At 33.6% G+C, this 15,931-nt stretch overlaps 1 protein-coding gene across 5 annotated transcripts in view; it reads right to left on the minus strand.

Annotated features, from left to right (window-relative positions):
• Nucleotides 1-15,931, minus strand: part of ASAP1 (ArfGAP with SH3 domain, ankyrin repeat and PH domain 1) — a 143,580-nt gene that overhangs the window by 55,514 nt on the left and 72,135 nt on the right. For all 5 annotated transcript variants that reach the window (XM_015617106.3, XM_015617107.3, XM_015617104.3 and 2 more), the window contains 8 exons: nt 14,960-15,032; nt 7,028-7,173; nt 3,509-3,583; nt 3,119-3,168; nt 2,668-2,797; nt 1,810-1,895; nt 1,005-1,080; nt 87-173 (listed from right to left, as the gene is read on the minus strand). In XM_015617106.3, coding sequence (XP_015472592.1) covers nt 87-173; nt 1,005-1,080; nt 1,810-1,895; nt 2,668-2,797; nt 3,119-3,168; nt 3,509-3,583; nt 7,028-7,173; nt 14,960-15,032 — 723 coding nt within the window. The remainder of the gene's footprint in view (nt 1-86; nt 174-1,004; nt 1,081-1,809; nt 1,896-2,667; nt 2,798-3,118; nt 3,169-3,508; nt 3,584-7,027; nt 7,174-14,959; nt 15,033-15,931) is intronic.

Genomic DNA, 15,931 nt, shown 5'->3' on the forward strand with positions numbered 1-15,931 from the left:
CACACAAATTTAACATTAATTAATTTCTGAATATAAAACTCACAAATTTACACTATCTCCAAGAATAACATATTTAAATTATTTACCTCCTTCTGATCAAGCTGCAGAGAGGATTTTATCAAATCTCTAAGAGCTGTAAGTTGTTTCTTTTCTTCATCCTGTGTCTGCTTTATCTGTAGAAAGAGATTGCCATTATGTGCTTGCTGGATGCAACTTTAATGTGTTATGCATTTCAATACACCATTTTAGATATCCTGAACAACTAGCTCAATTATTTTGTGTTTTTGTAATAGTTGAATTTATTTTCATAGACCAATCCATTCTTATGTCTTCACCTTCTATGCATTTATTGCTTGAAAAGCAAATTAAAATGAATGTACAACTTGACATGCACTGTTTGTTCAGTTACATTTTAATGGCTTATTATAACTAATGCAACTAAATTATCCTCTGAAATATTAAAATAACTCAAATAAATTTGACAGATTACTTAAGGGATGAAAATGCAGTTTAATTTAGCAAAAAATGACAATAGAAAATGGGATTACTGTAATTCTGATTATAGAACACAAAACACTTGGGTGACAAGTGATCTTTGATTCCATGTTATTACTTTTCTTCAATGAACATCAAAAATTAATTCATTTTAAAACCATGGTGCTATCATTAAGTAGTTGGATTTTAAAAAGTGAAAATGGAACTAAAATTAGTGTTAATAATATAAGCTGATTCTAATATTCACACTTTAAAGTAGTTTTATCTTAACATATGATTGAATTTGTAGTAGAATGAAAGCTACTTTTCCTAATAGCTCTAAAAGAAGCATATGAAGTCAAACAGTTAAGATGTCTTTTCTTCATCAAGCTATGTTCAGTTTCAAGTAACATACTTTTCATTTATAGGATGCAAATGAAATATAGATCCTTATAGTTATATTTTAAATGTACTCATATAAACAAAATATTTTCGTTCTCAGATATAAAGCTACTTGTAAGTAAACTTACATTATATAAGTCAGCAGCCAACTTTTCAATATATTGTTTAAGTTTATCAGCTGTTTTCAAGCCATCTTGGAAGAAACTGGAATGAAAAATTTGATTTATCAGGAATATATCGAGTTCATAACACAAAGTAGATTGTCTTGTGGAGAAAAACAGCAAAACCAATAAAACATAACCAGCTTCTTCCACGTTCAAAACTGAACAAAATAATTAAACAAGTGAAAACCCCAACAAAAAACCCGTTCCTAGTAGTTTAAAGTACACTATCTTTCAACAGTGGAGATACACCATTGTGATTTTAACAAATATCTAATTAGAGAGAATATAGCCAAAGTGTTTCTCCTACAGTAATTTCTACAAATCTTTTTTCTGCATTTAACTTAAATTCCTGTGTGTTTGCCTTTGTGGTTCTAACAATGACAAGGTTGCATCTCACCTGTTTCACCTCAAGGAAATCCAAAGAAATGACTGGATTTCACAGTGGGTTTAAAATTTACATAAAGACTAAAAACTATTAATTAGAATAAACAAGATATTTACAGAAATGCATTCTAGATCAATGCCTCAGGAAATAAAATGAATTTTTGTATGCAACATGCAAGTTTTCCTTTGGCTTCTTCATCATTGCCCTGCCCCACAAACTCACTCTCACACTCAACTGGAAATCTACAGCCTCTGAAGAGGAAGATTCACACACCTGGCACATCACAATTATGAAAAAAAGCCCTGATACTTTCAAACAAAGGGAAACAAAATCTTGTGCAAAAAATAAAATTGTAGCTAAAGCTTAAAGCATTGCAACACTTACTTGCATTGTGCATGGTAATATTTAATAAGGTTCTGCAGAAGGTCCACACCCTTTTTTGTCTTGATTTCATTTACCTTAATAAGATACTGTATAGACAATGTAAAACATGTTGACAATCACATATTACAACCTTCAACAGTTTTCAAACAATAAAACATCATTTGCTCAATGAATTAAACTCTGTGGTTAACTTGGGTGCTGACCCATAAAACACTAGTCCACCACTGCTTAACAAACTTTAAAACAGGAAACAGTTTATCTGGCCACTCCATAAAATTTAAACACCCAAAAACATAAAGCAAATTCAAGAAAAAAGTTTAATCCTTTACCATTGTCTAAAGAGTTCCTTTTTTAAATGTTACTACAGTCATTTAAATATTCTGGAAAATACTGCGTAACAAACACTGTGTCATTTAAAGTAAACCCCACTAAAATGTAATAAAAAGAACTATTAATATAAAAAAATCAGTTTTATGAAACTGATTTATCACTAACATTTATCACTTTATTAGAAATTTTAGAAGGCTTCAGAAAGCATATTGGAAGAAAGATATCAAAATACCACTTAACAATAAACCTGATAAAGTAAGAAGTATTTCTGCAGTGTATTTTCAACCCAAGAACCTTCCCACAATAATCTAAAAACAAGGTGAAGGAATAAAACAAAAAGAAGCCAAGTTTGTATGAGTTGCTAAAATAATTATCTTTACATTGCTGTACTGTGTCACACTAAAATAATCTCCTCCCTCCATCCCCATTAAATGACAAAGAAGATTTCACCACCTTCAAGTAAGACCCACAAAGTCTGTTAATAAGAAGTTATGGTGTTGCAATTAAAAACTGAAATTTGTTTCTTACTTCACACATCTGTAGCTGAAATAGCCGCCGCTCCTTCTCCATTTCCTCTGCTATCTCAGCTCCCGTTATCTCAGTTCTTATCATCCCGTGCTGTTTTGCATGTTCTCTTTTTTCCTTTTCAATCTTTGTACTGAGATTTTAATTAGAAAACATTTTAGAGAATTCCTTCCACTAGAACAAGATCTAGCATTATTTAGGGAAAAAGTAATAATTAAGAAGTATCAAAAAAGACATTCTGAAGATTAGCTCCTCTACCAAATCCTGTATATTTTTAGGTCTCCAGAAGCTACTGAGCCATGAAACTGCCCCTCCTTCAACTCTGTCCTCTAGATTGTGTGTTACTTGGGGAAAAAATGGTTATATCTTAATTAACAATACTACTAATAATAATTCATTTTAAAAATCCCAACCCCACAAAAAACAAAGCCAAGTAGGAGACAAAAATACTTACAATTTGGTTTCATAATCTTTCCAGGCTTTGTCAAAAGGTTTTTTGAGGTCCTTAGGAAATAGAAAATTGTCTTAGAACATTTTAAAAACTTTTTCTTTGTAGTTATCAAATAATAAATAGCAACAAAAATACCGTTTTCTTCAAAACTTTTCAGACAGCAGTTGGAAAAAATATACTGGGTCTGAATCTTGCAAAGTATTGCTTTCCTGTGCACAGTAACACAGCAATTTACAATTAAATGTTCAAGATTCTATTGCAATCATGCCAGTTTTTTTCTTTGTACTAAATACAGAATATTAATAAATGCCAACATAAGAAATACTCTCATGAGCGAAAGGAAAACAGTCACTAGACTGAACATGAAACACAAATTTAGTCTGCAACACTTACCCCTTTAACACCTTTTAAGTCTCCTTTTAAGAGAGAATCCAAAGTGAAAATAACATTGTGGCTTAAGCCCTGGAGCTAGAAACAAAAACATTATCATTCAAAAGGATTTATTATGATCTTATCAAACTACTGCCAACAAGCTTTTGAACTTCACTAATCAAGTTGCAATCACCTCATGTTTCTAAACTTCTAGTAAATTCAAGTCTGAGAAGAATTAATAAATATTTACTTGCATAAGACATAGAAAAATTATAATTAACATTTACTTAAACAAGGTGACATAAACCCAGAATTTTACAAATAGCACATGAGCAAAGTTCTGAAAGCGCTTCAAGGCAGTATTCATCCTCTTGAAGCAAACATTTGGGTACAAATTTGGCTACAGCCTCCTGAGTAAGAAGGGCCTGCTGTGCCACAGGCAGAGAACACACAAAGCACAAATTTATTCAACTATGAACAGAAGGAGCCAACAGGGGCACCAGTTCTCTGAATATTTCCCCCTTTTTGGAAATACTCTTTTTTCTTTGTCCATTATGCATATCTGACATCTCCTTAACCTCTCATGAGTATAAATTTCACCCCACTGTGTTCAGACCTATTTGATTATCAACAAGAGTATCAAAACAACCACTCAAACAGGTTCTCCAGATCTAGTGTTCCACTCAAACTCCTCATATATTCTAAAGACACATATATTCTTTCATTTTTCCAGGTGTATCCATTAAGGAGAACAAACTCAAGCCATTAATTTTTGAGTTGAAATGACTGAACAGTAGCCAGCAAGTATGTCAGCTATATAAAAAAACCAAAAAACACAAAGCTAAACAGCAGTGTATTACTCCAATACAGCAAGGATTTGGAATCATTTACATCACTGTAGGCTTGATAAAACAGTAGCCCAAATGAACTGGAAACAATCTGAGAAAGCAAAACTCTCTCATATATACAACAAAACAAAGAGAAAAAAACCCTTAACACATGGAAACACATATGAGAATTTAGTGAGGGTTGTGAACAAAAAATAACTTGCCTGAAAAGAGTAGCTGAGGACATTTACAGGAAAAACAGGCTTTAAACACTTGGAAAAGGCAAGAACCATGAAAATTTTCAAAAGAAATAATCTGCAAGTGCTACAAATGTTCTGTCAAAACCTCATCTAGATCAGTGTGAAGATACTGCCACACTCATTTTCACATACATAGGTCTTTATACACCTTTAAAATGCACTATTATAATGAATTACTGCATAAAGAATGAAACCTGAAATGGACAAGGAGGTAGAAGTAAAAAAAAAACAGAGAAATTTATTCTGGTGGGACACTCAAAAGAGTTTGCTGAAAACAGAGACCAGGGTTGGCAATGGCCAATCCCAGTGTTTTACCTTTATAAAATCTTACTGAAGGGTCATTGTGTGTCCTTCTGGTAAGATAATATTAATATCAACTACTTAACTATTATATTCATAAATTTTAAGTTTCAGACATTATATTTAAATATAACATCAACAGTTAATAGTAAAAACTGCACAGCAACTTATTTAGCCTTGTTAAAATGATGAATGGACATGCTTTTATTCTTGCCCTTGTGTGCTGAGTAATCGTTTCAAAACCATGCTTTCAAAAAGTTGTGTATGTACTAAAAGATGCTGGTTTTGCTTCACAGTAACTGAATATCACTCTAAAAGTAGTCATAATTGATGGAGAAAAAAGTTATTTTGTACTCTCCTTCTCATGAAATAGCGATATCACAATTCATATGAAAATTGTAATGAATCATAACTGAAGTTCAAAGGTGGAATAAAGGATCCAAATTTGTAAAGCATTTTTCTCATTGTCTACTGTGTAGCTCTAGTCCTTCTTAATTTTCATGTCTTTGAAGACCATTCATTATTTTATTGTACTTTTATTAAATAACCTATCAACAACCTGTTCTAGATAAAAAAAAAAATAAAAAAATCCCAAACCTATTATCCTTCCACTCATATTAATAATTCCTACCATTTTTCCAATTAATTTTATCCACATAATGCTCAGCACCTACTTTGGGGCTTTATCAGTGCCATAACAGAGTCCTCCTCTCATCTGCTTTTTCAATGGACCTCAACTTCTGTTTTGATATAAACATCTTTTTTTTTTCTTTCAGTGAAATTTTATTAAATAGACTCATGCTTAAGAACAAAAAACCAGAATTTTCTGCCTTAGGGAGGAAAAAGGAGAAAAATAAACGGCTTTAAAATGCTGAGACAATTGTAAAGTAAGTTTGTTGTCTATTTGAAACTACAGAATGAACTAAATTAGTGAACACCCTATTTCAAATCCTGTCAACAAGAATTTGGGTAGATAATGCTTCATAATCCAGCTGAAATATTATAATGTTGTTTTGAATAAGTGTGGCTTCTTAAATTAAAAGTGCTTTTTCCTCTTGATCAGCACTATATTTTAAATAATTAAATAAACCCTGCCATATTGTTTGCTAGTTGAAATAGGTTAAAATATTCTGTTGATGCCCTGCTAGGAATGACAAAGTCTAGAAAGCTTCCAAAAAACTTGAGTTCTAGTCTCAAGCTATCTTTATACTGTACTTTAATTCACATTTTAAAATAATTACTTTTAATTGTGTGTTAAATTTTATTTAAAAAAGGTCAAAATAACTCAGAGTGACAGAAGTCTCTACAGAGGAAAGCATAAGACTCAGAATTGGGCACCTGTCAAAGGCAGAGAATTTGCTACAGGGACCTCTGGTGATCTACAGCAGTTATGGTTGTGTTGGGGACTGCAAGAAGCCAAGTCTATAACATCACTTGCACTGCACACACCAAAAAAGCTTGGAAATAAGCCCAACTATTAGAAAAATGCAAAACTGCAGCTATGACTTTCTGAATATAACAGCTACAAAGCCCATGAAAAACGATTCCACAAGAAATGTGGCTTCATTACTTTCAGTGTTCAAAGGTATTTGTTATGATTGTAGTTTCATTATGCAGCTTTCAGAAATGAAAGGCCTAAGGCAAACCTTAAATGAGACAAACCTTTAAACCACCTTCAAAAACCGGTATTTAAGCAATGGATGCTTTATATATCACAGGGAGAGCAGACTGTTAACACCATTTAAACATGCTCAAATTGTTATTTTTCTTCCAAAAAGTGAATATTTCTCCTTTTGTGATAAAACAAAACAGCCATACCTAATGATATTGTATTTTTATTAGAAAGACTTCAAGTTAAGGGATGATTTAAAATTAAGATCCATGAGGTATATATCACCATCAATCACTTGAGAATGATGACTCAAGGGATGACTCAACATTTATATTTACCTTCTTAACTGCCAATTAACAATCAAACACAGAGTCTGTAATAAAACCCCTTAGAGATCCTCTCTGCAGAAACAGTTGGTTTTGTTTTTGAAAAAAACTGAAAGCATCTTAAAAATTATCCTTCATCATCATGATCATGCAGTTCTTATATGATACTTTATTTTGAAATAAGTTAACAGCTAAGAAAGTTTGAAATTCCTCACCAGGTTCTTCAACAGTGTTGATAATTCTTTAGTAAGCGTGGAAAATTTTACAAAAGCTGTGCCAAGATCTGGATTATCCCGACTTAAAAAATTACTTCCGAATTTATCTAGTACTTGTGCATAGTTTTCTTCATTTTGAACATGATCTGCAAAGAAAAATCAAAAGCCAGGTTTTTGTAGCCAATCAATCATAATTTTAAGCTTATTGCACTTAAAAACAAACTAGCAAACAGGACTTTGAGGAAAGCCACAATTCAACACATTTACTGAAAATTAAAATAATTTTAAGATTAAAAAGAAATATTTAGCAACAGGCTTTTTAAATCAGCAAGTTGAATTTGTAATACAGCGATGAAGAAAACTCTGTAGCTATTGACAGAGTAATAAGATCAATAATATATCAGTGAAACAATATAAGCTTGTTTTGTAAACAACATCACAATTTACAAATGCCCACTACAAGAACTTTTATGCATACATGAACTTTTATTTTGAAATGTTGGAAAATTTTACGGAACAAAAAAGTCAAAAGTATCAGATATAAAAGTAAGGAGACCAAGTCTGAATCTGACTGTAAGTTCAAAAAAAGAAACATTTTACAAAGGTTCCATTTCTGCCTGCTTTGTACACTGAGTTTTCCCAGATAAAAGAATGTTTATTGGTCTGCAGCCAAAGATTCATTCCAATGTATTTATTAGCAAACTGCACATACAGAGAGGTCAGAACCAAGACAATGCAGTGGAATTCAGTGAAAGTGAGAAAAATCCTCAACTCAAGAATGAATTAGAAATCATTGTATCTGAAATGTCTTTCCTGCTTCTTTTCCTTTCTGGCATGTGTTCGCATAACTTTTGTTACTTCCATTTGAGTATCCTTAAATAGAAAATTTACCTCTACAGCCCTTTGGGAAAGACTTTACCACCTTTATCTCTCTTAGAGAATATTACTGTCATTAATTAAATCAATATTTCAGTTTAATGCAACTCCTAGCTTTACTATGTGGGCTTTTTTCTGCAAACCACAAACACAAAACCACATAGCTACAGCACAAGTTCTGTGCGATGAATTGGAGGAAGGGACAGAAAGAATAGTTGTAAGTAGATACATCTACTTTTTTTCCCCCAAAATCTCCAGGTTCTTTTTTTAATTCAAGTTGTGATATTGCCTGAGAGTATCTGAATTACAAGATATGACTCAAAAGATAGAAGAAAAGGAAAAAAGACATAAGTTTCAAACAAATCTCATTAATAATGTCTCACAATGCACAAATCTACTTGGACATTAAAAAACAGCTGACGAAGAGTTAAACAGTTAACTCTTCTAAGGTATTGCAGATATTCAAACTGTGCACCAAAGCTCCAACAAAAAACACAATGCCAAAACCTTTTAAAAAAAGTACAATCCTTATTCACCAATACCAAGCCCCAAAGCTCTCACACCAGTCACATTTTAAAAATCAGACATTAATACTGAGGTTTTCAAAAGGCCAAATATTTAATCATTTGCTAATACAGAGTTGCAACTCAAGCTGAATGTTCCAAAAGCATGCAGTTTTAATCAAATAGCTCAGCACTGAACCCAAGGAAAGCACTACATAACACTAAAATGTGCATTTTGTTTTGATGTAAAAGCTTTTGCACAAATACACACAGAGCACTTTATCTATGAAGAGGGTTTAGTTTATGCTGTCTTGAGTGAGTAAAGGTCAAGTATACCCAGCTGTGCTGGAGGAAAAGGAAGGATAATGGAAAGTCAGAAAGAGCCCTGTTAGATCATGGAATCCCTGTCCTTGCTTGTGAAGTGCTTTTTACACCACAGCATTTCCCAGCATTTTGACTGGAAACAACTGCGTTGTTTCACAGAGGATTAAAAAAAAATATTTCATAAAGAGAGTGAAAAAGAGCTGAAGAAGCTTGTTTCCTTTATCTGTGGAATAGCAAAATAAATTTTCAGTAAGAAAGAGGAAGCAGGAAGCAAATCATTGTCCTAGAACAACAATAGGAAATTCTCAGGAATCCCAGACTACAAATCACCTAAATCTAGAAATAAAGTTCTGATGGTGAAATAAAAGTTATAGTCCTGTATTTACTTCTGTAATTGCCACACCCAGGCACACAAAATGCAAGTACTCTGTAAGAATAAGAAATTTTCAAGTTCTACAAAAGTATCAATGTAAATCTTGCAAAAGGAGATTAAATATTTTCTATTGAAGAGGCAAGGCAATTCCCTACTCCACCTTAAATGCACATAGCTGAAAAACTAAATCTGCAATGTACCCTGCACTAAAATACGGAATGTGAAACCTGACATGCTTAGAGCAAAGAGTATCCTTTAATCTCACTGCAGGTGCCTCATACAAACCCAGAAATTACTTCCTAGTGTTCTAATAGAACTTCCTTTGCATACAGAAAGCTGTAATAGGCACAACAATATTTATTTTCTTAGATACAGGTCCTCACACAAGACTTGAACAACCCTGAGAGCGAGACAGGATCACTGACAGCAGTACATGCAGGGAGTAAGATTTGTCTTCCAGAACTGAATCGTGTCTTTTCAACATCGTAAGCAACGCTCAGCATTGTGATGAAAATAAAACAGCTTCCCCAGCCAGACATCCTGGACCTTCAGCAGCTCCCTGAGGCATGCCAGGATCATGGAAAACTGAGGAAGGGCTCTGCACCCACTGATAAATGCAGCTCCCTTCTAAGGGGCCTCTCTTTTGTCACTGATTATGCCCAAAGAAACCTGAAGAATGTCTAAATTAATGAGCATTGATTCAGCATATGTGGTTAAGTTAACAAAAATAAAAATCATGTTTGAGAATTTCGATCAACTTTAAACTATTTTAAAGTTTCACTTCTAAAACAGCTTTCTTCCATGGACAGCCAGAGGAAAAATAACCAAGGTCAGGGCCAAGATGCATTTATGAATGAAAGATGACTCAGAAAGGCTTTAGAAAAGCAAGAAAGCTGGCAAGGTTAAAAAGGATGGCAGAAATTATTTGAAATAAAAAACCACCCTTTTTCATTTCAATCTTCACAAAAAAATAATAGAAAAAAATTATTTGACCACCATGCAATTGTCTGAACTTGATAACAATAACCCCTTCTGGAATGAGATTGTTCAATGGAAAAGTAATAAAAGCCTCTTTCCATATTTCAGAGCAAGAAGCATCTCACTGAGTCTGCATGGTTCTCTAGCTCATCACAATACGAAAGCAGAGAGAGATAACCCAGCCCAGAAGAGTAAATTACCTTTTTTTTCCATATCTGTTCATCACTGACATGCTTGAAGAAGTTCTCATGGAAGAATTTTCTTTCCCCTCTGCTTCAGAGGATTTGTACCAAATTTAACAGTAGAGGTCTTAAAATCTGATAACATCAGCAATGTCAAGTCACTTAGATCCATGTACAAAAAAATAAAATAGGCAAACTATACTGTTGAAAAGTGAAGCCTCTTACTTATACCAGCCTCAACACTACAGGAAGAATGAAAAGCAAATATAATAGCTATTTTTAGTAAGTTCCAGAGATAACTGAGAATTCAAGTATGCACCAACAGCAATATTGCTTATATATTCCCCAGGCTATTTGCAGGAACTACAGTGCAGAACAGAATTGTGGACATGTGGATGAATACAAAATGCTGAACAAGAAACACAGATTTTATAAAAAGAAAATTTTACATCCAAAACCTCCCACCTCCAGGAGATCAACAAGGATATAGGGAAAGGAAGTCCACATTAAATTATTGATTTTCCAAGAAGTTCTCTCCCTTACAAAAACACTGAAAGGAACTAAGCACAGTAAGAGGGATGAGCCTCACAAGGAGAAAAGACAGGCCAAAAAATATGTGGAGAAAAGAAAATAGTAAAGTGTTAATTTTCTCACCAGAGGGAGGTTGCCAGTGAACTAGAAGTCTCTACATGAACCCACTATTGTGCAGTCTACAGCAAGAGGCTCCCACCAGGGTACTTCCCAAGTCAGAGCAATCTCATGTTTAATGGCCAGTGCATGGACGTGTGCATTAGAAGCAGTGCAGCACATCAGGGAAAACACTCCTAACTTTAAGGAAATTATTGCATTACTAGACATTACAAGGAAAGGTTCTGGAGTTCTATCACTTTGACTTTCAGTACCAAGCAAAACAAAGTACCACGCACATCAGAAATTACGAAGAAACACAGCATGCAATAGAGCAATATCAAAATATTGCCATATTGGGCTTATACTCTTAATATTGTGTGCAGTTCCTGTCCCTGCTGCCCAAAATTCACTCTTTCACTTTCCTATTTTAAAAAAGGAAGTCTATGCTGCCATTTTGGAGAGAGAAAGTGAGAATGATTAAATGTGACGGTTTCTACAAAAAACAACCAAAAAACCCCCTAGAGCTGCTGAGTTCAGAAGAGAGATACTGTGGGTAATAATTGAAGCAACTCAAACCTATTTCAAGAGAGAAAATGGTCCACAGAAAAATGGATACATCCACCAAAAACTCCTCTGGCTCTACTCTTGTAAGCTTTGGCACTTCAAAGCCTCTTACAAACTTTCATGCCCAGCTCCCTCAGTTTCATATCAAGATGAGTGATTTTGGTGGGTTTCAGGCCAGTGCTGTGATACATGGGCAGTGACAGTCTTCTCCTCAGGTGACTTTAGATCTGAAGAACATGAACATGCACTGGGAAACTTTGCACAGGAGAACTGACCTAGATTGATTCAAGATTGGGAATGATAAAGATTTGCATTTATTCAAATTCCTTGGACAAAATAAGTTGCAGAAGTCCATTAAGAAGTACCAAACATAACTGTATCATTTCTGACTCAAGGTAATTCCTGGCCTTCATGTCACTGTGAGCTGAGAAAGTGCTAAACAAAATGTTTAAAATACACTCTGTCTTTCAACTGTTCTTCTACTTCCTCGAGCATCTGCTGTTGAACTCTGTGGGAGATCATGTGGACTGCTGATCCATCTCAGTACTTTGGGTCTTGTATGGATTTTATGTTTTTATTTCTCCATTGTGTAAATTCTTTTGATTATATTTGGGAGTTATCCCAGGGAAGTAATGAAAAAGAGCTATTGAAAAACCTACAGCAAAAATAATTGTGCAATCTACTGCTGTTACAATTCAATCCAAATGTTACAGGAAAGGAAGTCAGAACAGATTCTCCATTAAGTTCAAGCATCCTTGGCATAAGATGGGTTCCTCGTTACAGATACAATCGATCATGCCAGAAGTAAACAGCAAGCCAGACAGGGAGGAAGTGGTGAGAAAGAGGTGTCCATTTGTATGTCTCACTGGATTTCATAAACAGTCCTTTCCCATGCAACACTTCCAGAAAAGAAAATAGGAAAGGGATATTTCCAAGTGTTTTCTATACTCTTGTGTTGGTATGTTTTCATTTCCACAGCTCTAAAAGTAAATATGACGAACGGGTGAGGGAAGTACAGGAAGAGCAAAAAGTATTTGGGTGATGTTAAAGTTCTTTGTAACAGACCAGGAACTCTTGTGGTTCAAAATTCAGCACTGGAGAGGAACAAACAACACACCACAAGGTTCAGCCTTCCTGAAGAATTTTGTATGAGACACTGCACTGTGTCACTGTCACAATTCAATTGTTACTCAGGGGAAGGAAAAAAAAAAAAAAAAAGGGAAACAAAGGACCCAAACCAAACCAACGAAAAAAAAAAACCAAAAAACCAACCCCCCCACAAAAAACCCCAACCAAATGCCAAAAAACACTCAACCCAAACAAAATCAAACAAATCCCCCCAAAACAAAAACAAAACAAACCCCAAAACCCAAACAACAATAAAAAAATCAATCCAAAACAAAGCCCACAAAGAAACAAAAAAAAAAACAACCCAACAACCCATTACCATTACTAGCTATGGCTTTTGGTAAAGTATGAATTTGATTACTGATCTGGAAAAAGAATTTCTATTGTCCCTGAATAACACTTTCTCACCAGTTCAGCTGGAATTCTCAAAGGAGATTATGAAACACAGGAATACTAAAAAACCTTCTCCTACTGTAGTAAATTAAATATGGTTTTAACATCCAGCAAACTATTAAGTTTGTAAAACAAAATTCCAATTTTGGGTTCTCAAAATGTAATTAGAGGCTTTCTTTTGAAATACAAAACTAGCCACATAATACTTTCTTGAACTGATAAAACCAAATTCATTTTACAGCTGTTTCTGGTATGTTTTACTTAAATATCAACAAAATCCATTTTCATCACTGAGCACAAGGAAATAGTTGGTTCAGCAATTTTTCTTGTACAAGGAAGCTAAATAATCTTGAGTTTTGATTCACCTCACATTTATTGTTATAAGGTTTCACATGTGTAACATGTTTTTTGGTTTTACTAACCCCAGTTTATCAATCACTGCATGAACTGACTCCTGCACACAGTTTTTTATTGTAGCAGAGCCTATGACAGCAGCATTCTGAAGAGGGAGCCAGAGGATTATATATAAAGCTTTCTTGAGCCAAAAGAATTCCTACTAACTTGTACCTTCGAAAAAAGGCTTGTTTTAAAAAATAATTTTAAAATGTAAAAAAAAAAAGTTAAAAACCAGCTACCCATCTTGGCTCCTTTTTAAGTGCAGAGCACCCAATCAAAAGCATTAACCCACCTTTTACTGCTTTCAATGCAACTAATTCATCATATAGTTCTGCCTTCCTAACAGCCCTTAATCAATATTATTTTTATCACAAGACTCAAATGATAGCTATTTATATGTTTCAAAGAATGCAGAACACCTTTACCATGTTCTACACTTTCCATTACTTTTGAAACTCAGTTTTCAAAACTCTTTTTAAGTAAGTCCTCTCAAATAGAAAAGCTTATTGGAGCATCTGAATACTTCTAAAAGCATAAAGCTAAATACAGTGGCACCAAATACTATTCTCACTTTATATCAGGCTTCACAGTCTATTGGGAAAACATTTATCAACAACTGAAATTACAGCTAATTAAAGCATGGTGCTAGCAAACCAACATCAGTGATTGGCAAATGAGAATAGTTAAAAATCTACAAGATATTAGAAATCCAGGACACTTTCATAAACACAGAAACTATGAGCACTCAAAAGTAGCTCTGTATATGGAAAATATTTGCTAAACTGATTATTATTGTTAGGAAATTTGAACTGGGATTTTCTAAAATCCTGTATTTACAGCCAGAAGAGTATTGGAAAGTGCACAGCTCTGTTACCCTATCTGTCTTTGGCAAAGTTTTTAGAACTAAAGAGAAACAGAGACAGAAGCATTTGAGTTATAGCAGTTTTAAAACAAAATTTGTATACTCATGTATTTAATCACTGTTTGCTACTGCACTCAAATGGATTATCAATTCATATTCTAACCAAATAACCTCCCATCAAAGTAACTACTATAGCTCCAGTAAAACATCAACAGTGTATTCAAGCAAGCAAAACAATTACGTATCTGTACTCTTTTAGGTAAAAAGGGAAATATGTAATCTTGATTTTAGGTATGAAGAGAAACACATGAAATGAGAACACACGTTGACAAAACTAAAACATGTATTTCTTTATATTTATTTACTTTTTAAACTTTTAAACAAGTTCTAAAACTTATTTCACTTATAAGTACCTTCTAAAATTTCAGTTGAGAACACATTTGTGTCATTGTTCTTGTTGAAGGTAAATGCTTGAAATATTATGACAGAAAGAAAATTTACCCATGAGATTCTCCTAGATGCCATTGAGAAGGAATATGAGGGTAAAAGAACTGGAGACCACAACAGTCTGATGTATAATCACAATTTTTAAAAAAATTAAGTCCAAACACTGCTAAGCAGATAAGTATTTCTTATGCTATAGATTTCAAAAGGATGAAACCTGTTTCAAAACTTGAAGTTAAATGCTTTGGCTCTCATGTGCAACTAAAAAAAATGTCTTACCTTGCCCCGAACTATATATTGCTTTCACAGATTTTTTCACCTTCTGTAGTGCAGTTCTGTCTTGATCCAATGCCTACAACAGCAAGAAGTAAACAAACTTTAAGTATTTACTTAATTGATTGCCAGAATATACTTTAACAACTAAAAAACACACAAAACAAGTAGTTTCACAGGCTGGAAAGAGCTGCAGGTACAAATGATTCAGCCTGTGGGAAGGTCTGGGGTCATTCAAGTCCTTCAAGATGAATTAAAGAATTGAACTGAAAATGCTCTGACAACAGAGTAGAACAGTACTGACAGTGCTAAATGAAAAACACTATTTTAGTTCTGCAAAGGACAAAGCATACATTCAAATTGCATTATATTTTGGAAAAAAAAATGCTAAACAAGAAATAGCAGATGCTTCTACACTAGCCCTACAGTTTCTACTACAACTAAATTGCTTGTTAACATCTGTGGTTCTCCCACAGCAACAGTGTTTATAGTCACAGAAAATCACACTAACCCATTACACCAAATTCTACAACAAAACTCTAAAAGTACAGCAGATGAAAAGTAGAATATCAAAATAAAGGAATAATACCTGATTTTGTGCAACATAATGTGACTGAAGGAATAATAATAGTAGTAATAATAAGGGTTATTTTGAATAATATTCAAATATTCATTTTCAAGATTATACCTTTAGGAATTTTGAATTTTCTGCAATAGTTCCAAAATTCAGTATAAAATGTATCCTGGTTTAGGGCAAATTTGGGAGAATACCTCTGAATGGGGTCCCTCCAGAAAGCAAATAAAAGCGGCCTCTCCCCGAATTGGTTCAGCAAAAAGATTTATTTGGAGAAATATTACTAATTATTAATATATTTAATAACAGTATATATGCTATATTTTATATAATTGATTATTATGAAATTATTACATAATGATGAATTGAGGATTAGATTTCTAATCATATACAGAAATTTTTAA

This window comes from Parus major, chromosome 2 (genome assembly GCF_001522545.3).
Source record: "Parus major isolate Abel chromosome 2, Parus_major1.1, whole genome shotgun sequence".
In the NCBI taxonomy this organism is placed as follows: domain Eukaryota; kingdom Metazoa; phylum Chordata; class Aves; order Passeriformes; family Paridae; genus Parus; species Parus major.